This window comes from Heptranchias perlo, chromosome 16 (assembly GCF_035084215.1).
Source record: "Heptranchias perlo isolate sHepPer1 chromosome 16, sHepPer1.hap1, whole genome shotgun sequence".
In the NCBI taxonomy this organism is placed as follows: Eukaryota; Metazoa; Chordata; class Chondrichthyes; order Hexanchiformes; family Hexanchidae; genus Heptranchias; species Heptranchias perlo.
In genome coordinates, this window is record NC_090340.1 from 21,417,437 (window position 1) to 21,444,574 (window position 27,138).

General features: G+C 40.5%; 1 protein-coding gene across 3 annotated transcripts in view; it reads left to right on the forward strand.

Moving 5' to 3' along the window:
- Positions 1–16,632, forward strand: part of slc12a3 (solute carrier family 12 member 3) — a 50,523-nt gene extending 33,891 nt beyond the window's left edge. For 2 of the 3 annotated variants that reach the window (XM_067997768.1, XM_067997767.1), the window contains exons 18-26: positions 408–514; positions 894–976; positions 5,995–6,057; positions 6,826–6,927; positions 8,481–8,592; positions 9,889–9,975; positions 10,101–10,236; positions 11,505–11,572; positions 16,218–16,632. In XM_067997768.1, the coding sequence (XP_067853869.1) occupies positions 408–514; positions 894–976; positions 5,995–6,057; positions 6,826–6,927; positions 8,481–8,592; positions 9,889–9,975; positions 10,101–10,236; positions 11,505–11,572; positions 16,218–16,359 (900 nt within the window). In that variant the 3' untranslated portion in view covers positions 16,360–16,632. The remainder of the gene's footprint in view (positions 1–407; positions 515–893; positions 977–5,994; positions 6,058–6,825; positions 6,928–8,480; positions 8,593–9,888; positions 9,976–10,100; positions 10,237–11,504; positions 11,573–16,217) is intronic. The other variant, XM_067997769.1, reaches the window with a different exon arrangement.
- Positions 16,633–27,138: the final 10,506 nt, after the last annotated feature.

Genomic DNA, 27,138 nt, shown 5'->3' on the forward strand with positions numbered 1-27,138 from the left:
TGACATCGAATTCACCCACTCTAATTTACACTTCCTTCTCAGTCTTTGCGCTGTTAATTTCACAATCCTTCAATCTGATTGGTTAAGGAGATACACAGTTGCTTGCCCTGTTCACTCAGGTCCCAGATGCCCTGTTTCTCTCACTGCGACGTTATTAGCTCACACTTTCAGCATCTTGCCAAGCAAAAAATTTAAAAACCTAAACATGCACGGGCAAGTCTGATTAACGGCAGACGCCATTAGATGCCCTGGCACAGCAAATTATGGCCCAATGTTTCTTCAGCTACAGTCTGAATGAATAGATTACGATGTCCATACATAGTCTCTTTTTTTAAATTAACTCTTTTTTTCCCACCGTGTAAGCATATATGTATAGATTAAAATTAATCATGTTACATATTCAATAGGCTGTAGGTCTTGGGAGGATGAAGCCCAACGTTCTTGTGATGGGATATAAAAGGAATTGGCAATCGGATCACCCACAGAATGTGGAAAATTACATTGGCATCATCTAGTGAGTATCCAACTACTTTGTATAATTTTAGTGTGCAAAAAGCAAATAATTTTAAAAGGAAAGGTAACTTTAGGTGTAAGTACTGTGAATGATGAGAATTTATTCCAAGATGTGTTCTAGGTATTTTAATTTTTAACAATTTTCAACATATTCTGATTTTATTTCTTACCCCCTCTAGGATGTAAGAAATAAAATCAAATAAAATCAGTTAAACGTGCTATATAAATGCAAAGTAGTGGTGTGGGACGTCAGTGAAGGTGTGGCTTTGATGGATCAAATGGCCTTTTGTTCCTCTGGATTTTGTTATCTTCTTACAAGTCTTTTTCTATATACTCGGCAATGCCTGTTGCTAAGTTTAAAATCTGTATTTGAATTCTAGTGACTCTTTCGATTTTAATTATGGTGTATGCATGATGAGAATGAAGCAGGGTCTTGACATTTCAAGAATGATGCAAGCATATGGTGAGTATGCGACAGACATTTCAACACAAATAATGTGTATTCAGAGCTCTAGGGCATTTGGGTCTCCATGCAGTGAATTCCATTAAGTCCTCACCGATAAATACAGTATGTCCACTGTGTGATAAACATAATCTGTCTCTGTTAGTCTACCTTTCCTGTATCTTTCTCGATCGATATCCCTCTCTCTCTCTCTCTCTCACCTCCCCATTTTCTCTCTTTCTTTGTTATCCTATCCTTTCTCTGTGTTTCTGTTACTGACTCTCCTATCCTCCCCATTCTCTCTTTCTCGCTGTTACACTCTTTTTCTATTAGTCTCTCTTATTCTCTCCATTCTCTCTCTGACTGACTGCTCCTGGTGCTTTCACTGTTACTCAAGTGATCTCTAGACTGTTCTACTGCTCCAAACCCAATATTTTTCTTCCTCTGTTCCATCATAAGACCATAGACCATAAGACCATAAGAGACAGGAGCAGGAGTAGGTCATTCGGCCCCTCGAGCCTGCTCCGCCATTTAATGAGATCATGGCAGATCTGATTTTTACCTCAACTCCACTTTCCCGCCCTTTCTCCATACCCTTTGACTCCCTTGCTGATCAAAAGTTTGTCTAACTCAGCCTTGAATGTATTCAATGACTCAGCCTCCACAGCTTTTTGGGGTAAAGAATTCTAAAGATTCACGACCCTCTGGGAGAAGAAATTCCTCCTCATTTCCGTCTTAAACGGGCGACCCCTTATTCTGAGACTATGCCCCCTAGTTTTAGATTTCCCCCATAAGGGGTAACATCCTCTCAGCATCTACCCTATCGAGTCCCTTCAGAATCTTGTATGTTTCAATAAGATTCTTCTAAACTCCAATGAGTATAGACCCAACCTGTTCAATCGTTCCTTATAAGACAACCCTTCCATACCCAGAATCAACCTAGTGAACCTTCTCTGAACTGCCTCCAATGCAAGTATGTCTTTCCTTAAATAAGGGCACCAGAACTGTACACAGTATTCCAGGTGTGGTCTCACCAGCACCCTGTACCGTTGCAGCATGACTTCCCTGCTTTTATACTCCATCCCCCTGGAAATAAAGGCCAATATTCCGTTTGCCTTCTGGATTACCTGCTGCACCTGTATGTTGACTTTTTGTGTTTCATGTACGAGGACACCCAGATCCCTCTACACACATTTTGTAGTGTTTCTCCGTTCAAATAATACTTTGCTTTTATATTTTTCCTCCCAAAGTGGATGACGTCACATTTTCCCACATTATATTCCATCTGCCAAATTTTTGCCCATTCGCTTAACCTGTCAATATCCCTTGATTGTATTATGAGTCTTCAAATGTCCTGCTACTACTTCCTTAATAATGCATTCTAGTATTTTCCCAATGACAGATGTCAGGCTAACTGGACTATAGTTACCTGCTTTCTGTCTCACTCCCTTCTTGAATAAGGGTGTTACATTTGCGGTTTTCCAATCCGCTGGGACGTTTCCAGAATCTATTTAATTCTGGAAGATTACAACCAATGCATCCATTATCTCTGTAGCCACTTCCTTTAAGACCCTTGGATGCAAGCCATCAGGTCCAGGGGACTTGTCAGCCTTTAGACCCATTAGTTTACCTAGTACTTTTTCTCTAGTGATAGTGATTATTTTTACTTCCTCCCTTCCCTTTGCCCCTTGATCTTCTACTATTATTGGTATGTTATTAGTGTCTTCTACTGTGAAGACAGATACAAAATATCTGTTCAATTCCTCTGCCATTTCCTTGTTTTCCATTATTATTTCCCCAGTCTCATCCTCGAAAGGAACAATGTTTACTTTAGCTGCCCGCTTCCTTTTTATATACTTGTAGAAGCTTTTACTGTCAGTTTTTATATTTCTTGCTAGTTTACTCTCATAATAATTTATTTTCTCCCCTTTTTTTATTCTTTTAATCATCCTTTGCTGGTTTTTAAAGTTTTCCCAATCTTCGGACTTACCAGTAATCTTTGCCATGTTGTACGCTTTTTCTTTTAACCTGATACCATCCTTGACTTCCTTAGGTAGCCATGGTTGGTTCACCCTTTTTGTGGAGTCTTTCCTCCTCACAGGGATATATTTTTGTTGTGAGTCATAAAATATCTTTTTAAATGTTTGCCACTGCTTATCCACCATCATACCATCTTATCTGTTTAACCAGTCCACTTTAGCCAATTCCGCCCTCATTCCTTTATAATTGCCCTTATTTAAGTTTAAACAATAGTTTCAGACCCAAGATCCTCGCTCTCAAACTGGATGTGAAATTCTATCATGTTATGATCACTGCTTCCCAAGGGATCCTTTACTTTGAGATCATTAATTAATCCTGTTTCGTTACCCATTACCAGATCCAAAATGGCCTGTTCCCTGGTTGGTTCCCCGATGTATTGGTCTAAGAAACAGTCCCTAATACACTCTATGAACTTCTCCTCGGAGCTATTTTTGCCAATTTGATTTGTCGAATCTATGTGAAAGTTAAAATCAGCCATGATTATTGCATCACCTTTTTTACAAGCCCCCCTTATTTCCTGATTTATATTTTGCCCTACAGTGTAGCTACTATTAGGGAGCCTATATACTACTCCCACCAGTGATTTCTTTCCCTTGCTATTTCTTACCTCCACCCAAATTGATTCGACATCTTGATCTTCTGAGCCAAGATCATTTCTCACCATTATACCAATTTCATCCTTTATTAACAGAGCCACCCCACCACCTTTACCTTTTTTTCCTATCCTTCCGAAATGTTAAATAACCCTGAATATTTAGCTCCCAACCTTGGTCACCTTGCAACCACGTCTCTGTAATGGCCACGAGATCATACCCATTTGTTTCTATTTGTGCCGTCAATTCATCTATCTTATTACGAATGCTGCGCGCATTTAGATAAAGAACCTTTATTTTTTTCTTTTTCCCATTCTTTCCTACCCCGGCCCCATTTGCTAGTGCACTCTTCAGTCCTAATCCCAATCCCTTTTAGTCTCCAATACTATTCTTCATCTAATACTCCAATTCTTTCATTGTAATCTTCCTCAACAGTCAATGGCATTGGCACTTTAGGGGGTTCTGTATTTCAGATATCTGCTTCTTTAATCCTCAGTGAAGGTTCTGACCCTTTCCCAACTCATATCTCCAGTACATTAGTCCATAATTTGATGCCAAAATAACGGAGAGTTTCACAGCGTTCGCCATTATTAACATGTAAATCATCCAGCAACTTGTGGCGAGGAAGAGATACCCCGTGATTTGAGAATCGACAGTTGCTGGACAATTTTGTGCCACTCTGCCATTAGTCTCGCGGAAACGGCTGCTCGCCCACAACCTCCCCATCAGTTTCGTGAGGTTGCTGGATTTGTACATTAATTGCCCATTAAACTCGTGCAGAAAGTTAGGGCTCGTACATCACAGTGTAAGTACCCTTTTAACTCTGTGATAATTGTTAATGCAATGCCAATCAACCTCTCCATCCCAGAAAGGGAACAATTTAAACTGTTGTGTCTCGTTCCTGCATGTAGTAAATTCTTCTTAGAGATTTAAAACATTTCAAATTTTTAATTTTTAATTTTTTTCTTACTTTTCCTTTCTGTCTCTTTTTCTCTCTCTCTTAATCCAATCTTTCTTTCCCTCTTTCTGTACCTGATTCGACTCTGATTCACCCTCCTTCTCAGTCGTTCCTCTGTTTCTTTCTTGGAATCAGAGAATCATAAAATCGTTACAGCACAGAAGGAGGCCATTCAGCCCATCGAGCCCGCACCGGCTCTTTGCAACAGCAATCCAGTCAATCCCATTCCCCCGTTCATTCCCCGTAACCCTGCAAATTTTTTCACTTCGAGTATTTATCCAATTCCAATTGAATCTGTTTCCACCACCCTTTCAGGCAGTGCAGTCCAGATCATAACTACTCGCTGCGTAAAAAAAGTTTTTCCCCATGTCGCCTTTGGTTCTTCTGCCAATCACCTTACATCTGTGTTCTCGGGTTCTCGGCCCTTCCACCAATGGAAACAGTTTCTCTTTATTTACTTTATCTAAACCCTTCATGACTTTGAACACTTCTATCAAATCTCCTCTTAACCTTCTCTGCTCTAAGAAGAACAATCTCAGCTTTTCCAGTCTATCCACTTATCTGGACCCATTCTAGTAAATCTTTTCTGCACCCTCTCTAAGGCCTTCACATCCTTCCTAAAGTGTAGTGTCCAGAATTGGACACAATACTCCAGTTGTGGCTGTACCAGTGTTTTATAAAGGTTCAACATAACTTCCTTGCTTTTTACTCTATACCTCTATTTATAAAGCCCCAGGATCCCGTATGCTTTTTTTAACCACTTTCTCCACCTGTCCTGCCACCTTCAAAGATCTCAAAAGTCTCTTAATCCTTAAATCTCTTTGTTTAAGGAGATATTGGTCCCATCGTTCACCAAGGTCCCAGACGTCTCTTTGCCCTCGCTGCATGTTGTCAGCTCACATTTCCAGCAACTTACAGGGCAAAAAGATTTTGAGCTGAAGGATGCAGGAAAATGTCTAACTAATGGTCCACGCCGCGAGATGCCCCCTACAGCAAAATCTGGCCCGTTATTATTTAAATAATTGAAGGGGAAAAATTTGCATGGCAATGGGGAAAGAGCAGGGGTGTGGGACTAATTGGATAGCTCTTTCATAGAGCCGGCACGGGCATGATGGGCCGAATGGCCTCCTTCTGTGCTGTATCATTCTATGATCATTTGCCTATTTTTGTTTATATTGTTGAATTTAGATTCACAAACCAGAAGCTGAATAGTGAAGAGAAAGTGGTATGGAAAATCTCAAAAAATCTAAGCTTCACATTTCATTGTATTTATCAATACTAATAGGCCACTACTCCTCTGAATTTTCCTCTCTTGTCCATTCTAAGCTGAAAATACACTACCTTTTTTCCTCCTCCTTGTAAAAACAATAAGATGTTGTAGATTCTTTTGCTGATGATCAGTTTGTCAACTTGACATGAATTTGATTCTTTATTTTCACTGTCTTCAGTTAACCCTGTATTTGAAGAAAAGGAAGATGAGAAAACATTGGGAAATGGAACTAATGGTATATGTGAGTTACATTGTTAAACTAAATAACATAACACACCCTATGTGTAACAAAACAAAAAATGTGAAGGATTAATGAATTATGTGTTGCAATAACTTGAACATGATAAATGAAGGGCCTAAATTAGCAATGAAGTCTGTTATTTACCTGTGACGTTCACCTTTAATATAATCATTGCAGAAATATACTATTTGTAACCATATGCTTTCCATGCCACTACTTCTTAAAATGGAGATGTGGATGGAGTCAATATCCAACCCCTATCATACTGTTATATTATTACAAGCAAACTTTTGTATTCTGTATTAAAGACAAGGAAAGAAGTATTTTTTTTCTGGATCTACTTTTGGGGCCATTAACATTATTAAGAACCAGCATTCTTGACTCAGTGGGTAAATGCACCATGTGATGTACTGAGTTATACAGCTTGGATAGGGGGAATAATCATCCATGGTCCCCCATGCTTTGCTGTAAAGAGCATGCCAGGCTTGGCTGAGATACCCCTGCAGTCAAAGCCTGCAGTGCTCACATGAAGAAAGACAACTTGGGCAAGATACTCTCAAAACTATATCCAATCATGAATCTCAACCTTTAGGGAGGAAGGGAGAAAATTGAAGGAAAAATATACACCTGCGATAATTGAAACCATCTTTTGTGGGAATTTCTAACCAAACACCTGTAGCTTAATGGGATTGTGTTGGTTTGAACTGTATGGTACCTTTGCCACTTGTTCATTCTATTACGTAAAACAGCCCTCACTTTTTTTTTCAGTGGACTCCAGTGCGGTGGTTGTTGAACAACAGGCCAGTACTATTTTCCAGTTGGAGCAAGGCAAAAAGACCATTGACATCTACTGGCTCTTTGATGATGGAGGTAATATTCAGCAGTGTGTCCTACATTACAGCAGTGATTACACTTCAAAAGTACTTCCTTGGCTGTAACACGTTTGAGACGTCCTTGGTCATGAAAGACGCTATATAAATATGTTTTTCTTTCTTTCTTTATCTCTTTGAATAACAGTTAGGAGGAGGCACATTTGATTATTATCTTCTGCTCTGCAACCCTATGCAAGTGCAAAAGGTTAGAATATAACAAGATTAATTTCTGTAACTTTATCTAGAAAGAGAACTCATTGTGTCTCCCACTCCTTCTTAGAGAGAGGTAAACAACCCCTGTAAGATTTTCCAAAGTTAAGATGTCAACACTTGGCCATCACCATTTCCTGTCATACCGAAAGGTGTCCCCTCAATAAGATTTCCCATCCCACTAGCTGTCATGGTCCCCATCACATAGCAGGTCTAGCACTACCATCAGGTGGAGCTTCAGAGCACTGCCAGCATTGTAGCCTTCCTGCTTGGATAGAGATAGGTTGAGAGAGACAGATTCAGACATGGTGAGAGACGGATACATTAGCTGAGATAAAGATGGGCTGAGACAAAGATACAGAGATGACAAAAGGCACAGAGTGAGAGACAGATAAAAACCCACATGGGAGAGGACTCATACAAGCCATGCCACAGGAGATCGACTAGTTTTTAAATAAGTATCCCCTTTACTGCAATCAGGAATTTTCCATCACCTTTAGCCAGGAACGGTATTACAACTAATTTCCACCTACTTTGTAGCCCATTTTTCTCGATACTAGATAGTTTCAAATTTTCATCCATCTCCAACTGTCCTTAGTAGGGAATTATGCCTGTATCTTGGGGAAGAGGATTAGTTCATCAACAGCTGGGGGAAAGGCAGATCAGCAATATCATTAATTCCCACCTGATTTTGCTGCCTTTGTTCCTTGCGGCCATTGGTGGTTGCACTGAGCGTACTGTGTTTTCTTGGAGCTTTGCTTGATTACCCTCGAAAGTTCCGAGAGTTATTCCTTAAATCAGGCTCAGTTTTTTTCCCCACTATTTTGTTTTATCTCTCCCAGGAGATTGTGTGATTAGGGAGGTGGGTGAGTGTTGTACTTGGCTGCACCATGTCTGTATGGGGTGAGTCTGATGGACTGGATGGTCTTTTCCTGTCCTTCTCTTCATGTGCTTGGATTAATTATTCATGAGCAACAGATGGTGATGTTTTCCTCCAGGTCTTTCTTGATCCCTCTAGGTCTAAGTCATGCACTGACCAAGGTCTGGAGAGACGCAAATAACCTGTTCCCAAGGTAGACAGATAACCTGTTTCAAGGTCTCTGCCAAAGGTGTTCTGTACTGGCCCCTTGGAAATGTATGAGAAATCTCCATCTGATTTCCCCTTCCTGCCATGGAGAGGTACAGCATGATCAAGATTGGCATCTAAGCAGCATGCGTTGGGGCAAGGCAGGGGAGGGAAAGGGAGGGGGTCGATGAAGCTGCAACTGAGTATTCTAGGGTGTCACAGAGTGGTAATCCAACAGGCCTCACTGTCAACCTGTTTGTTTTTAATTCCTGTAGGTCTCACCCTCTTAATCCCATATCTGCTCACTCGCAAGAAGAGGTGGCACAACTGCAAGGTTCGTGTATTTGTGGGAGGTCAGATCAATCGTATGGATGAGGAGAGAAAAGCGTAAGTATACCGGGGTCTGTGGATTATTATATGCTTATTGTCAGAGACTGTCTATGATAGCATTGGTTTGAGTGACCACCGTGCAAACCTTGTGAAGACAAAGTCTCCTCTTCACAGGGTTGTTGTCCTATCTTGATGGTGACGGATGTGTGAGCACTGTGCCGGGCCATGATGTTATAGATTGTGATGGTATACAGTTCTGCCACTGATGATGTTGCACAGCGCCTCGTCAATGCCCAATTTTGGGCTGCTACATCTCTCTGCTTTGTCTCGCTTAGCATGGTGGTAGTACCTCACTACATGGTGGATGGTATCCTTACTGTGAAAACCAAAACCCCTAATTCTCTGCTAAGCCTATGTGATGTGTTTTGTGCTGCTTAGTTAGTGATACAAGGGTGGGGTGATTTTAAACTCCAAAAAACGGGTGGGTTGGGGGCAGGTGGGAGTTGAAAATAGTTGTTTTTTGGGTCGCGACCACAACCAGGCTTTATTTCCGGGTTTAACATCGGCGCATAAAAGTACAGACTTCCCACTGGGAATGCCAAGTCCAAAGATTTTGCGGTTGCGAACCAAAAAAAAAACTATTTTCAACTCCCACCCGCCCCCAACCCACCTGTTCTTGGGGTTTAAAATCACCCAAGGTGTCCCAAGATATATCCATTTAACTTTCCAGGACCCAGAGTTTATTTTACAATGTTGGTGCCTTTTTCGCCTCTGTCAAAAAGCTTAGTGAATTAAACAGTAATTTTATGGCATGGCCCCTCAATATATTAGAAAAAAGCAAAATAAACACAAGCACAATTACACTAGCAGGCATATTATAAACAAAATACAATCAAAGTCAAATGAAGAAGTGTCATAATGTCCTCATTGCTTTACTTTGGGACACATCATTACGTAAGTTTATTTAAAGCTTTAGCTCCATGCATTTCTAAACATACATTTACTGTAACTGTATCAAACTAGTCCTCACCTTACTATAACCTTAGTCTCTACTTCCTTTCACAGTTTTACAGAAGGAAAAGCTCTTGCTGTTTGGCAAGAGATACACAGCTAGTAAACTTAACCCTGTGTCAATTCTTAAAAATACATAATTTAATGTTGAATTTTATGCTCCTTAAAATGAGGGGAAGACATTAGTGCTGAGAAGTTGATTACTCCCTAATTTAGGCTTCCTGATGTCAGTGTCAATCACTCCCAGATCAGGCCTCATTGTCAGTATTAAACAGAAAATTCTACAATATTAACATCAGCAGATAAAGATACTCAACTAACAATTCTCTTTTTGTGTCTTAGGATGATTACTCTCTTAAGCAAATTCCGTCTTGGTTTCCATGAGGTCCATGTCCTGCCAGACATCAACCAGAAACCGCGTCCTGAACAGTAAGGAATATTTCAGCACAGCTCTTGTAGTTTTGTGACTCCTTGCAACATAGAGTGTGCTTGTGCCTCTAGTTATAGCCTTTGGTTTTTATAGGCCACTCATTCTTTGTTTTTCTTTGTTGTAGTGTAAAGAGGTTTGAGGATCTGATTGCTCCTTACAGACTGAATGATGGTTTCAAGGATGAGGCCGTTGTTAACGAGCTGAGGAAAGATTGTCCTTGGAAGATCTCAGATGAGGAGATTAAGAAAAACAGGGCAAAAGTATGTAAAGATCAGGTTGGAGATTCAGTTCAATTGCTGGTGCTCAATCAGAGATGACTTGACATGCCTGGGATGTATTCCTGCTGGTCTGATTGTAGACTGGAATGGCTTAGGGACCAGTCTGATAGTAGTTAGACTGCTATTGATGCAATAACTCAGATCAGTCTCTTATCAGCTGGGCACGTTGGGATATAATTTCACATCGCAATGTTCTGGTGTATGGATATTATGATGTCATAATGGATAATCAAGGGATATGGGGATTGGGTGGGAAAGTGGAGTTGAGGTAGAAGATCAGCCATGATCTTATTGAATGGTGGTGCAGGCTCGAGAAGCTGTATGGCCTACTCCTGCTCCTATTTCTTATGCTCTTATGATGCATGTATGTGTGTCACCACTGAGATTTGAGTCTTTAATGACATCCTTAGCTTAGTAACAAAGAGTAACAAATTAGATCGTCAGCTGAGTAATGGGGATGACTGTGTACTACCAACATTCTTTGATTTCTTAGTGTATCCATCATATTGGATCCATAAGAACATAAGAAATAGGAGCAGGAGTAGGCCAATCAGCCCCTCGAGCCTGCTCCGCCATTCAATAAGATCATGGCTGATCTGATCCTAACCTCAAATCTAAAGAACACAACAAGTATGAGCAGGACCCGGCCACTCAGCCCCTGGGCCCGCTCCGCCACCCACAGGGCCTTGACCGATCCGAACTCAGCTTCATGTCCAATTTCCTGCCCGCTCCCCATAACCCCTAATTCCCTTTACTTCTAGGAAACTGTCTATTTCTGTTTTAAATTTATTTAATGATGTAGCTTCCACAGCTTCCTGGGGCAGCAAATTACACAGACCTACTACCCTCTGAGTGAAGAAGTTTCTCCTCATCTCAGTTTTGAAAGAGCAGCCCCTTATTCTAAGATTATGCCCCCTAGTTCTAGTTTCACCCATCCTTGGGAACATCCTTACCGCATCCACCCGATCAAGCCCCTTCACAATCTTATATGTTTCAATAAGATCGCCTCTCATTCTTCTGAACTCCAATGAGTAGAGTCCCAATCTACTCAACCTCTCCTCATACGTCCACCCCCTCTCCCTGGGATTAGCCGAGTGAACCTTCTTTGTACTGCCTCGAGAGCAAGTATGTCTTTTCTTATGTTATAGCTCTGCTAAACAATGGGCCTAGAATTAAAATACCTAAGACACGATTGTTCAGGGAAGAGTACAAATGAAGTGAGCTTGAATATGTGATTGTTTTCTGTGCAGTCGCTCCGACAGGTGAGACTGAATGAGATCTTACTGGATTACTCCCGTGATGCTGCTCTTATAGTTGTGTAAGTATGAAGCCTGTTCTGTGTGGCCTCCAACTTTGACTATGTTTGTCTCTTCGTTATGTGTTGCAGGATGTCCAATCAGTCAGATTTGTGTACCGGGCACTGGATTATTATTATATTTGTATTGGGAATGCAACTAGATACTTAGTGAAAGGAATGAATATTTTATTTCAAAATCCTTCCCTAATTTCTATTTATGATATATATTTACAAAACTATTTCTTGACTTAAAAAAAAACTATCAAATTAACTGCCACAATGGAAACCTGCCATTTATGATCACCTTGCCTCAATGACTACTCCAGTGCAATCACTGCCCAACCTGGGGGTTGATCTGAAACAGGTGTCAGCTGTGGCTCAGTGGTAACATTCTTGCCTATGAGTCAGAAGGTTGTGGGTTCAAGCCCCACTCCAGAGGCTTGAGTGTATTACACAGCACAGAAACAGGCCATTCAGCCCAGTAGGTCCATGCTAGTGTTTATGCTCCACACGAGCCTTCTCCCTCCTTCAATTAACCCTATTAGCATATCCTTCTGTTCCTTTCTACCTCATGTGCTTATCTAGCTTCCCCTTAAATACATCTGTGCTAGTCACCTCAACTACTACTTATGCGAGTTCCACATTCTAACTACTCTGGGTAAAGAATTTTCTCCTGAATTCCCTATTGGATTTATTAGTGACTATCTTATATTTCTGGTCTCCCCCGCAAGTGGAAACCTCTTCTCTATGTCTACCCTATCAAACCCTTTCATAATCTTAAAGACCTCTATCAGGTCACCTAGGTATAACCTCTCAGTTCTGGTATCATCCCTAGTAAATCTTTTTTGCACCTTCTCCAGTGGTTCTATATCCTTTTTATAATATGGAGACCAGAACTGTTCACATTACTCCAAGTCTAACCAAGGTTCTATACAAGCTTAACATAACTTCTCAGCTTTTCAATTCTATCCCTCTAGAAATGAACCCCAGTGTTTGGTTTGCTTTTTTTTGTGGCCTTATTAACCTGTGTCACTGCTTTTAGTGATTTGTGCATCTGTACCCTCAGATCCTGCTGCTCCTCTATCCTGTTTAGACTCTTACTATCCAAGCAGTATGTGGCCCCCTTATTCTTCCTACCAAAATGTAATACCTCACACTTATCTATAATGGAATTAATTTGCCAATTACAAGCCCATTCTGCAAGTTTATTGATGTCTTCCTGTGTTTTGTCGCAGTCCTCTTCGGTATTAACGTTACCCCCCAATTTGGTGTCGTCCGCAAATTTTGAAATTGTACTTCAATTTACATAATCTACGTTGGTACTTCAATGCAGTACTGAAGGAGTGCTGCATTGTTGGAGGTGATGTCTTACGGACGAGATGTTAAACCAAGTGGATATAAAAGACCCCAAGGCACTATTTCGAAGAAGGGCAGGGGAGTTCTGCTTGGTGCCATGGCCAATATGTATCCCACAACCATTATCTGGTCATTATCTCATTGCTGTTTGTGGGAGCTTGCTGAACGCAAATTGGCTGCTGCATTTCCAACATTACAACAGTGTCTACACTTCAAAAGTACTTCATTGGCTGTAAAGCACTTTGGGAGTCCCGGAGTCGTGAAAGGCGCTATATAAATTCATAAGCCTGAGAACACACACTGCAGCTCAGTACGGGAAACAGCAACAATGCTATAACCATTTCTGAAGGCTGCCATATCCACAGTGCAATTAATTTGTATTTTGTGGATCAAGGCTTTTCAAAATATAAGGACATTTGAAATAAACCATTGAGACAAACAAAAACGATCTGTGTTCTTAAAGAGCATGGTGGCTTCAGGACCTGTTTTCAGAAAAGGCAGTTACAAGGAATTCTGATTAACTTTGACACCAGTTTTGCTTTTTATGTCAGTTAGTTATTTAAGTATTGTTTTTGTTTTTAAGTGGAGTGTAGACCCGGATGGGGAGAGTTACTGAGCCCAGTGTGTTAGGGAGCAGAATTATAACACCCGAGGTTGAACTGACCTGATCATTGAAACACTGAGTTAATCATTATCTATGCAGGCCAGTCAGTTTAACCTCAGTGGTGGGGAAACTTTTAGAAACGATAACCTGGGACAGAATTTGCAGTCACTTGGACAAGTATGGATTGATTAGGGAAAGCCAGCATGGATTTGTCAAAGGCAAATCGTGTTTAACTAACTTGGTAGAGTTTTTTGATGGTAACACAGAGGGTAGATGAGGGCAATGCAGTTGATGTGGTGTTTATGGACTTTCAAAAGGCATTTGATGAAGTGCCACATAATAGGCTAGTCATCAAGATTGAAGCCCATGGAATAAAAGGGGCAGTAGTCATATGGATACAAAATTAGCTAAGTAACAGGAAGCAGAGAGTAGTGGTGAATGGTTGTTTTTCAGACTGGAGGGAGGTGTACAGTGGTGTTCCCCAGGGGTCGGTACTAGGACCACTGCTTTTCTTGATATATTAATGACTTTGACTTGGGTGTACAGGGCACAATTTCAAAATTTGCAGATGACACAAAACTTGGAAGTGTAGTGAACAGTGAGGAGGATAGTGATAGACTCCAAGAGGATATAGACAGGCTGGTGGCATGGGCAGACACGTGGCAGATGAAATTCAATGCAGAAAAAAGCGAGGTGATACATTTCGATAGGAAGAACGAGGAGAGGCAATATAAACTAAAGGGCACAATTCTAAAAGGGGTACAAGAACAGAGAGATCTAGGGGTATATGTATACAAATCGTTGAAGGTGGCTGGGCAGGTTGAGACAGCGGTTAAAAAAGCATACAGGATCCTGGGCTTTATAAATAGAGGCATAGAGTACAAAAGCAAGGAAGTCATGATGAACCTTTATAACACACTGGTTCGACCACAACTGGTGTATTGTGTCCAGTTCTGGGCACCGCAATTTAGGAAAGATGTGAAGGCCTTAGAGAGAGTGCAGAAGAGATTTACTAGAATGGTACCAGGGATGAGGGACTTCAGTTATGTGGAGAGACTGGAGAAGCTGGGGTTGTTCTCCTTGGAACAGAGAAGGTTAAGGGGAGATTTGATAGAGGTGTTCAAAATCATGAACGGTTTTGACAGAGTAAATAAGGAGAAACTGTTTCCAATGGCAGACGGGTCGGTAACCAAGGGACACAGATTTAAGGTGATCGTCAAAAGAGCCAGAGATGACATGTGGAAACATTTTTTTAAGCAGCGAGTTGTAATGGTCTGGAATGCTCTTCTTGACAGGGTGGTGGAAGCAGATGCAATAATAACTTTCAAAAGGGAATTGGTTAAACGCTTGGAGGGAAAAAATGTACAGGGGAATGGGACTAATTGAATAGCTCTGTAAAAGAGCCGGCACAGGCATGATGGGCTGAATGGCCTCCTCCTGTGTTGTACCTACTACGATTCCATGGATGAGGGAATTAGTTGCAGTGGATAGACTGGAGAAGCTGGGTTGTTTTCCTTGGAACAGAGAAGGTGGAGAGGAGATTTGATAGAGGTATTCAAAATCATGAAAGGTCTAGACTGAGTAGATAGAGAGAAACTGTTCCCATTGGCAGAAGGGTCAAGAACCAGAGGACATAGATTTAAAGTGATTGGCAAAAGAGCCAAAGGTGATATGAGGAAAAACTTTTTTACACAGCGAGTGACTAGGATCTGGAATGCACTGCCAGAGCTGGTGGTGGAGGCAGATTTGATCATGGCTTTTATAAGGGAACTGGATAAGTACTTGAAAGGAAAAAATTTGCAGGGCTATGAGGATAGGGCTGGGGAATGGGACTAGCTGGATTGTTCTTGCATAATGCTGGCACGGATTCGATGGGCTGAATGGCCACTTGCATGCTGTAACCTTTCTATGATTCTATGATGTTGGTTCAGCTTCCTTATGTTATCAGGTCCAATAGTTTCTCTAAGCCAGTTCTGTCTGATATTATCCTGTTTAACCAAACCTTTTTTTAATATATTGGACACTCAAGAAAGTAAATGATGCTATGATACACAAAGGTGTACATTTGCATATATTCTATGAAGTTATTAAATATATAGGTGTAAAAACTTTGTTTGAAAAATAGAATTGAAATTACAAAAGAATACAAAATAATTTACTTATAACTTGATCCTTCCCAGACTTCAAATGGTCCATACAGTAATGATGAAGTGACACCACCTGTTTCTATCCCATAATCCTCTTGGCATTTCCACTGAGTTGAGGTTATGATCGTTGTCTTTTTTCTTCAAATAGTCCTCCACTACGTACCTCTCAATCTGTCAGGACATTGTCCCCCAGGGTGCCAAACCAAGGCTTGTTTAGGTAGATGTCTACCACTCTCTCAGTATTGTCTGTGGAAGTTCCATTGACAGAGGCACATCTTCCCTATCACAGAAGGTTGCTTACTTCTCACTTCCTCTTCAGTCATATGTTGTTGCTGCTGTAACTTTAAAATTCTTCTCATTCATCTGAGGAGAATTAAAGCTTCATAATGGTTTGATTTTTTTTTAAAGAAAGCGATGACAATGGTGAGACTCCATATTTAGGTTATGTCTAAATGTTAGTAGCCTTGGAATTCTCAAAATGAACACATTTATTATTTTACATTGTTGGTTTTCTCTTTTACCAAAAATGACATTGTGTGGTTCTTTAATTTTTTTCCAGTACTATGCCTGTCGCAAGAAAGGATAAATGCCCAAGCGCACTATACCTGGCGTGGCTGGAGACACTTTCTCAGGACCTACGTCCCCCTGTCCTCTTAATCCGAGGAAACCAGCAAAACGTCCTGACCTTCTACTGTCAGTAACACTGGCTCAAGGACTGATCATTTATTCACTTTAACACACTCTTGAACTGAATATTGCACAAACATTTAACACAACAAAACCAATTGTACGTTGGAAATGAATCTGTAAAGATGTACAAAGTCTTGTATATCTGTGAGTTTAGGGATTTGAAGGCAAGCAATGGGTGAGTTAAGAATATAAGACCAGCATGAAAGGAGAGCACAACTTTAAAAAGCTGATAGTTTTGTAATGTATAAAATTTCTAATTAAAGAAGATGTGATTCTAATGCAAACATGCAAAAGTCAACCCATCATTGCTCACTCTACACATTACATGATCCAAATCAATAGTAATGCTAATTCCTGGTGGAGTTAAAAATAACCTGTGATCATTGTAAAGCTATGGATATTTTAAATATATTATACGACCAACATTGTTCATCATCTGCTCAAGGACCCGCACTTAACAATGAAATTAATTAGAAAGTGCAGTTAGCAGAGTTTGACCTGTATAAAAAGGATGGTTATAGAACTTGTTAATAACATCCGTCTAACAAGAGTGGACGCTGTCCTGTTAAAATGTGGAACAATGCTAATTGTCCAAAGCTTTTTGAATCTACTTTTAGTTAGCTTTTTATTTCAGAAGTATTCCCTAATATATCACAGCATTGAGTGTGGTGCAGCATGGAGTGGTTGGGTGCAGGTTTGTGCTTTGATTTCCCATACAGTGAGTTCCTGATCTTGTCATGGGGTAGTGATAACAGGAAGACAGAATCAGAGCAGAAAGTACCCCAGAATAGTCCTGGGTCAAGAGTGGAACCGACAGAGGTTTGTCAGCAGGTCACCAGGCTGGGAAGTGATGCAGGATGATTTGGCAGAAACCCACAAGATGGAAGAAGGAAAATGTAAACCATTAAACAATAATGAATTCCTGAAAAACTATATATTTTAGATATTTCTCTGGTTTTGAAGACCTGAGATTTAAAAGTAGATAAAAATTGGGGCGATTGGTTATGCCTGTCCTGGACATACACCAGAGTACTTAACTTTTTGTTAAGTACTTTGATAACAGTGCGGTTTGAGGTGCGGGTTAATGAGCTGACGATTGTCTCCAATAAATAAACCTAATTTAGGAAATTTACTCCAGGAATTTGCTTGGGGCTTCTCCCGCTGTTTGATCGTGTTTCTGCCGCACTTCCGGTGAAGGTGCAGCTGTGGAGCGGAAGAGCCCTGAAGAAATTCCTGGTCTTAGGCTTTCTTACATTCCAACTGGACTGATCCAATCACATGTATATTATAAAGTTTCCTAGTAATGAACTGCAGACTATTTCTAGATAAACCTGCAGTGATGGCGTCACATATTAAGGACCTGGAGCCTACCGATTGCTGCTGTTCATACTGGCAGCAACTATTAGCACAAAACCAAACCAAGCTGCACAGCAACAATGGAAACTGTTAACATTGTTCAATATTGTACACACCAAGGAATGATAAGACAATAATTTCTGGCTGCCTGAATCCCTCGATCATCTTGCTGCTTAGTAATCACTCATGGGTATCCATCATTCTCTACATAAATCACCTGAACTCCTTGAGTGGATTAATGCCTTGTAATCCCTTCTGGTTATCAGTTATTCTCTAGGCCAAATTTGGTGCCAGAGCTGAATATTGTTATGATTACCCCTGAAATAAAAGGTAACACTGGGCAGGAATGTTAATTTAGTAAATATCTGATTTACCAAGGCATGCACCACACTGATAGCCAAAGCAGGAGGATTGGAGGTGTTTGAGTTCTAGTGCTACAGTTACATGCTGATAATTACTTGTACAAGAAGATTGACTAATGAGAGAGTCCTTGAACCAACACAAGAAAAATGTGATGAGACTCTTTATTAAAATGTTGACACTTTATTCAGAAGTCACCAGAAAGTAGTTCAGGTTTTTACTGAAAATATAATGGCAATAGATCAAGAGGCAGTTAGTGGCCAGAAACGGCCTTACAGTCAGAAACAGGAGAATTTATAATGGGGAACAAGGAAATGGCAGAGCAATTAAACAAATACTTTGGTTCTGTCTTCACGAAAGAGGACACAAATAACTTCCCAGAAATGCTAGGGAACCAAGGGACTAGTGAGAAGGAGGAACTAAAGGAAATTAGTATTAGTAAAAAAATAGTGCTAGAGAAATTAATGGGACTGGTCAATAAATCCCCAGGGCCTGATAATCTGCATCCCAGAGTACTAAAATAGGTAGCCATAGAAATAGTGGATGCGTTAGTTGTCATCTTCCAAAATTCTATAGATTATGGAACAGTTCCTGCAGATTGGAGGGTGGCAAATGTAACCCCACTATTTAAAAAAGGAGGGAGAGAGAAAACCGGGAACTACAGACCAGTTAGCCTAACATCAGTAGTAGGGAAAATGCTAGAATATTATAAAGGATGTGATAACAGGACACTTAGAAAATATCAGCGGGATTAGACAAAGTCAACATGGATTTATGAAAGGGAAATCATGTTTGACAAACCTACTGGAGTTTTTTGAGGATGTAACTGGTAGAATAGATAAAGGAGAATCAGTGGATGTGGTTTATTTGGATTTTCAGAAGGCCTTTGATAAAGTCCCACATAAGAGGTTAGTGTGCAAAATTAAAGCACATGGGATTGGTGGTAATATACTGGCATGGATTGAAAAATAATTAACAGACAGGAAACAGAGAGTAGGAATAAATTGGTCTTTTTCAGGGTGGCAGGCAGTGACTAGTGGGGTACCGCAGGGATCAGTGCTTGGGCCCCAGCTATTCACAATATATATCAATGATTTGGATGAGGGAACCAAATGTAATATTTCCAAGTTTGCTGACGACACAAAACTAGGTGGGATCGTGAGATGTGAGGAGGATGCAAAGAGGCTTCAAGGTGATTTAGACAAGTTGAGTGAGTGGGCAAATACATGGCAAATGCAGTATAATGTGGATAAATGTGAAGTTATCCACTTCGGAAGGAAAAACAGAAAGGCAGAGTATTATTTAAATGGTGATAGATTGGGAAATGTTGATGTACAAAGAGACCTGGGTGTCCTTGTACACCAGTCACTGAAAGCAAACATGCAGGTGCAGCAAGCAGTTAGGAAGGCAAATAGTATGTTGGCCTTCATTGCAAGAGGATTTGAGTACAGGAGCAAAGATTTCTTACTGCAGATATACAGGGCCTTGGTGAGACCACACCTGGAGTATTCTGTGCAGTTTTGGTCATCAAGGGCATGCAGCAAAGGTTCACCAGACTGATTCCTGGGATGGCAGGACTGCCATATGAGGAGCGATTGGGTCGACTCGAGTTTAGAAGAATGAGAGGGGATCTCATTGGAACATAAAACATTCTGACAGGGCTAGACAGACTGGATGCAAGGAGGATGTTTCCCCTGGCTGGGAGGTCCAGAACGAGGGGTCACAGTCTCAGGATACAGGGTAGAACATTTAGGACTGAGATGAGGAGAAATTTCTTCATTCAGAGGATGTTGAACCTGTGGAATTCTCTACCACAGAAGGCTGTGGAGGCCAAGTCACTGAATATATTTAAGAAGGAGCTAGATAGATTTCTAGACACAAAAGGCATTAAGAGGTAGGGGGAGATAGTGGGAATATGGTATTGAGATAGAGGATCAGCCATGATCATAATAAATGGCGGAGCAGGCTCGAAGGGCCGAATGGCCTACTCCTGCTCCTATTTTCTATGTTTCTATGATGAAATGGAACAGACCGGAATAACATCATGAGCTGATACAATCCACCCGTACAGAGACTGCAAATATGTAATGCACTGATCATCATAATGGAATAGGCACAATGAGCGAGAGGTAAAGTGAATAATTAGATGATGAAGTAAGTGTATTGAAGGTTGGGTATGTGTGAAGGAGGGAGGGTGTGTGGCTACTTGAATTGGAGTCAGGTTAATCCACTGAAATCGATTTAGTGCTTTAGCTGTTTGCTTTAAAAATGGTCATTCACTGTTGATTAAATTACTGGCTGCAGTCCTGGTTATTTTACATGGACATAATCTGAGTTCTCTAGAGATATGAAAGTTTGATAAGTTTTATTGCGCTATGTTATATGTCATTGGTAATCTAGGATCACTTGTGCAGGTGAGCCTTCTGACCATACTGCTGCACACAACACAATGGAATGGTGCATTTAGGTAACTTGCCTCCAACAGCAGGATTCTCTTGGTTGTTTACATAGAATGTACAGCACAGAAACAGGGCAATTAGGGATGGGCAATTAGGGATGGGCAATAAATGCTGGCCTCGTCAGCGACGCCCACATCCCATGAACGAATAATAAAAAAAAAAATTTGGCCCAACTGGTCTGTGCTCCCCATGAGCCTCATCCCACCCTACTTCTGGGACTTGAAGGGGTAGATGCTGAGGGGATGTTTCCCCTTGTGGGAGAGACTAGAACTAGGGAACACAGTTTAAAAATAAGGGGTCTCCCATTTTAAGATGGAAATGAGGAGAATTTTTTTTCTTTGAGTGTCGTGAGTCTGTGGAACTCCTTTCCCCAGAGAGCGGTGGAGGCAGGGTCATTGAATTTTTTAAGGCTACGTTAGATAGATTCCTGATTAACAAGGGAGTCAAAAGTTATAGTAGGGAGACGGGAAAATGGGTTGAGGTCACAATCAGATCAGCCATGATCTTATCAAATGGCAGAGCAAGCTCGAGGGGCCAAATAGCCTACTCCTGCTCTTAGTTCGTATGTTCATCTAACCCTATCTGCATTTCCTTCTATTCCTTTCTCCCTCATATACTTATCTAGCTTCCCCTTAAATGCATCTGTGCTATTCACCTCAAGTACTCCATGTGGTAGCAAGTTCCACGTTCTAACCACTCTCTGGATAAAGAAGTTTCTCTTGAATTCTTTATTGGATTTATTAGTGACTATTTTATTTATGGCCCCTAGTTTTAGACTCCCCCACAAGTGGAAACCTATTCTCTATGTTTGGCCTATCAAACCCCTTCATAATTTTAAAGACCTCCTATCAGGTCACCCCTCAGCCTTCTCTTTTCTAGAGAAAAGAGCCCTAGCCTCTTCAGTCTTTCCTGATAGTTATAACCTTTCAGTTCTGGTATCATCCTTGTAAATCTTTTTTGCACTTTCTCCAGTGCCTCTATATCCTTTTCATAATATGGAGACCAGAACTGTACACAGTACTCTAAGTTGGACATGTACTTGAAGAGGATTAATTTGCAGGGTTATGGGGAAAAACTGGGACTAAATTGGACAGCTCTTTCAAAGAGCCAGCATAGGCATGACAGGCCAAATGATCTCCTTCTATGCTGTAAGATTCTTTGATTCTGCGTTTCTAAGTGTGGTCTAACCAATGTTCTATACAAGTTTAACATAACTTCCCTGCTTTTCAATTGTATTCCTGTAGAAATGAACCCCAGTGCATTGTTTGCATTTTTATGGCCTTGTTAACTTGCATTACTACTTTTAATGATTTGTGAATGTGTTACCCCTAGGTCCCTTTGTTCCTCTATCCCATTTAGACTCTTATTGTCCAAGGAGTATGTGGCCTCCTTATTTCTCGAACAAAATGCACCACTTCACACTTATATTAAAATTAATTTGCCATTTACACACCCATTCTGCAAGTTTATTAATGTCATCCTGTAATTAAATTAGATTATGGTATGTGTAGGTGTCAAAGGGGCTTTATTCAATTGATACTAGAACACTGGAAATACTCTTGTATGGAACTTCTCTTGTTGTGATGTCACTGTTGCTGGTCTTCACCCTTGTTCTGGTGAAGGAAGTTCATCACAAGATGTCTACAGCGTTCCGCCTCTAACCAAAAGATCTGTTCCAGCAAACGTAGTAAAGAGTGGAGATTCCGAGATTCCTGATAGTTGCAAATTAAGAACACTTTAGACTGAGGTCAGAAAGTTCTTCACAGAAAGAGTAACTTTCAGGTAGAGTAGTGGAAGCATACTTCTTGGAAATATCTATTAAACAGTTGGGTGTTCTGAAAGGGGACTGGAGCTGCTTTGTGGATAGATGAGTTGGGTTGGGCCAAATGGCCTTCTTCATCAATGTCTATCTTGTGATATTATGCGAAAAACAGAAATATGTGTATATATTGAAGACCTCAGAAAGTTTTATTGATTTTTATCTATTATTGAGCAGTAATAATCTTCTTTCAAAATCATGTTTTTTGAATAGCTAAATATTGTTTTACTGGTGGACCTCAATATTGCTTCCAGTAATTCTTATTTATCTCGCACCAAGTCCCATTTTCTCTTCACTCCTGTGCTCGCTGACCTACATTGGCTTCTGGTCTGGGAACATCTCGATTTTTAAAATTTTCATCCTTGTTTTCAAATTCCTCCATGGCCTTGCCCCTCCCTATCTCTTAACCTCCTCCAGCCCTACAACCCTCCGAGATCTCTGCATTCCTCCAATTCTTGCCTCTTGCGCATCCCTGATTTTAATCGCTCCACCATTGGCGGCCGTGCCTTAAGGCCCTAAGCTCTGTAATTATCTCCCTAAACCTCTCTCTCCTCCTTTAAGACATTCCTTAAAACCTATCTCTTTGACCAAGCTTTTGGTCACTTGTCTTAATATCTCCTTATGTGGCTCGGAGTCAAATTTTGTTTGCTAATGCTCCTGTGAAGTGCCTTGGGACATTTTATTACGTTAAAGGCATTATATAAATGCAAGTCGGTGTTGTTGTTGTAAGGACTGATTGATGTTTTAAAACTTTTTAAATTAAGAGACCCCTGCTCCTATCTTTCTATTCAGTGATTGGCTTTTATAAATGTGAGCGGTCAAGTTGGGGCTTTTGAACTGGACTGGGTTGAACAGGTTTCCAACAGGATCAATTCCTTTGGGGAAATCTGTCTGACTGTCAGATCATTGATGGTGGACATGCCACTAACTGCCAAAACCATACAAACGGCAATAATCTTGCTGTGTTTCCTGAAGCGTTGAACTCATTCCGTCCATTTGTAGAGGGCAGCTGTCTGTCTTGAGTTTTGAGTCTTGAATCAATTCTGTGTAAATGCTACTGGATCAGGCCATAATGCTTCAGCCATAATGAGTGTAATCATAAGTTACCCTGCTGGGCTTGTGGTCCAGTATGACCTGAAGACCGTACAATATAAACTGCAATATAGATATATATCGTTAACTTGGTTAGTCAAGGCAAAATGTTTGGCATGTGACACCCATTCTTAAACTGACTTGACATGTAACATAAGGTTTTAAAGATCCGATGTGTCCTTTTCACTTTTATCTTTTAATTACCATTAGGTCACTGAGATATTGATATTTATCTGACTGGCTCAAAGAGGTATACTCCCCCTGTTGCATTGTTGGGATTTTATGCTAGAACTTTTCTTGGGTTCGATATCATGGGCCACTCCTGTAAGCAGTTTTCACATCTCCTCCGAACTGCCTTTCCCTGCCCAATATCTAGGTAAATGCTGCAATACGGTACCTTGGCACTCCGCATACTGGAATATATAACATGCTGCCACGTGATTCACCCGTCTTTGGTCAGCGGAAAAATAAACACTCAATCAAACATTCTATAGCTCCGGCTATAAACCAAAAGACAAACTTAATTTACATTAAATAGGTAAATGAACAGTATTTAGTAGTCTATTTACAATAATTACAAACTTTACTATTCTCCTCAAAATGTCTCCTGTGCTAACCTCACCATAAAATTTATTCTTGAAACGTGGTCACTCACTCCTTACATGGCCGAATGCTACCACAGAACCACTGGTTTAGCCCAGTCTCTCTGCTGGCTTCTGCTGAATGCCTTACTAAACTCATGCAGTCAAATATGAGCTGACAGTCTGAAGCTCCTGGCCCCAGAGCTGTCCATCAAAGGCACTACAAAGAACTATTGACCCTATCCTTCACAGACACAATCCACATCTTTACTCCAGACACAACTATCAGTCAAACTCACTATCCCCCCTCCCCCCTAATAACAAAAACAGGATGTCAATCACATAGAATGTATGAATTGCATGGAATGACTTAATTCAGTGATCTGTGCTAAATCAATCTTTCTTTTTTTTCAAATGTCACCTTTATACTCACATGATATCTGGCTGCAGAATTAAGCACTGAGAATTAAGCACGCCTGTTATGTTCACCTTCCTCCACAAAATTAATGAAGATCCTCTTTTAAACAGCACTTTCTTTGCCAAATTGAAGATTGGACAGTGAGTGTTTCGATATTGGCTTTGTTGCTGATGAAATTTAATTGAAAATCTTAACAACTAATGGTTTCCATATCACAGGACACAGAATTAACCAGAAACAATGGTCTTCTGTTTTAGAAACTAGATTTATGAGGGAAGATTTTGCACTTTTGCACTTGGGCAGAGCACATAGAGGAAAATCAGATGGGAAGGAACTCACAGAGATAAAGTTTTCAGTCCATTAATTTAAACGAACGGAAAATCAGGTGGGTCAATTACCTGCAAAATTGTTCCTGCAAAATTTTCCTTTCTGTGGTCCTATAACACCTCAAATTGAAAATTCTTGTCCTTGTTTTTAAATCCCTCCAAGTCCTTGCCTTGCCCTGTCTTAGTAACCTTCTCCAGCATTACAACCCTCTCCTCTGACTCCGGCCCTCCTCCCTTTGTTTCACCATTTTATTTTAAATTTTATTTTAAATTCACAAAGCTTGTGAATTTAAAATAAAATTGCTGGACTATAACTTGGTGTTGTAAATTTGTTTACAATTGTTTCACCATTAGCAGCCCTGCCTTCAGCTGTCTAGATCCCACTCACTGGAATTTCCATGAGAATTTTTTAAAAACCTTTTAAATTCCAAAAATGTAATTTACAAAAAAATCTTCAGTAATTTGCACCTTACACAATATTTGGTCCGTGGGTCCCATTGGACATCAGTGTAGTGCATCCAGCCTCACTGTGAAGCAATCCTGTCCAATTCCTCTGAGGGAGTATATACATAATCTTTATATAAACAGATTCAAATAACCTCTGTAAGGTCAGGAATAAAAAGGTTCTAGCAGTGAATTCAGTTTTTTGCTTTATTGTTTTCATATTCTGATCACTCGGCCCACCTCACGAATGGCCATTTCAAAGAGGTTTTGTTTGCTTTCATATGTAATTGAGAGAGGTCTCAACAACTGTAACTATTAGTTATTGACTGGCATTCTCACCATTGCGGGGCATCAGCATGTTCTTCCTGACTGGTGAGTCTAGAACTAGGGGGAGTAGTCTCAGGACAAAGGGTCGGCCATATAAAACTGAGAAGAGGAGGAATTTCTTCACTCAGAGGGTTGTGAATCTTTGGAATTTTCTACCCCAGAGGGCTGTGGATACTGATTCGTTGAATTTGTTCAAGACTGAGATAGATAGATTTTTGGACTCAACAGGAATCAAGGGATATGGGGATTGGGCAGGAAAGTGGAGTTGAGGCCAAAGATCAGCCATGATCTTATTGAATGGCGGAGTAGGCTCGAGGGGCCATAAGGCCTACTCCTGCTCCTATTTCTTATGTTCCAGAATTGTAATCTGAAGATTCTGCTGTCAATTCACCAGATACAATGGTGGATGTAAATTGTAGATCCATCAGCTCATGATTGTGAGGTGTCCTTATAATTTTTATAGAACAATGCACGATATTGATTACCCAAACATAGAACATTATTTAAATGAATTGTGCATATAGAATGCTATCCTGTTCCAATATATTTTTAAAATGTCTTCATATCGCTTTAAGGAGAAAAGACACTGATCTCCAGAATATTAGAAGGTCAGTATGTGTGTATGCTGGGCTGGAAACTGCTAATAGACGGGTTAATAGGTCTTGTATTATTTTTTCTTGAAGGGCCAAGGCCCATAGTGCAGGAGCAAGACTGAAAGGATTAAGAAAAAAAGGACAAGATAAGGCCAGAAATAGTGACTATGTCATGCCAATTGAAAGGGAGCAAACAGTCAAAAATAAAAGGTACTTGAATGGGGGGGAAAGAAAAGCCAAAATCAATAAGGTAAAAAGGGAACTAGTTCAGATATATCGGAAAGAAATAATGGCAAATAAGACAGCACACAAGTTCTCTGGTAGCACTGTGGGAGAACCGTCACCACACAGACTGCAGCGGTTCAAGAAGGCGGCTCACCAGCACCTTCTCAAGGGCAATTAGGGATGGGCAATAAATGCCGGCCTCGCCAGCGACGCCCACATCCCATGAACGAATAAAAGAAAAAGTAGTGAATGACCATGTTTCAAGAATAAATTTTATGGTAAGGTTATTTTAGGAAGGATGTCAAGACCATGTGAGGGTGCAGAAGAGATTCACTAAGATGATACCAGAGATGAGATCTTTCAGAATATAACATTTTGGGATAAAGTATATGAGTAATTTGAGACATGATATGTGGTAAGTGTAGCAAGCTTGGGAGGATAAAGGTATATTGGGCTCAGATTAGCATTTTGTAAAAGAACCATTTGTCCTGCAAGGTTAAGATCTTCTTATCCAACTACACTCCAAGTGCTGCTATGCTGATACATTGATCAGCATCTACAAACACATAAAAAGGATGAGAAAAGACCATTCAAACCCACCCCATCCAGTAAATCTCACCAGTAATCCCCACCTTCAAACCTGCACAATACTTTTTCTGAATGTCCTCATTGATTCCGTCCCATTGGATCGGATTGTGGTGTATGCAACAATCACTGTGAAACAATCTGTCCAGGCAGCAACACCCTGAGAGAATACATCATGTTTACAAATGAATTCAGATACATCCTG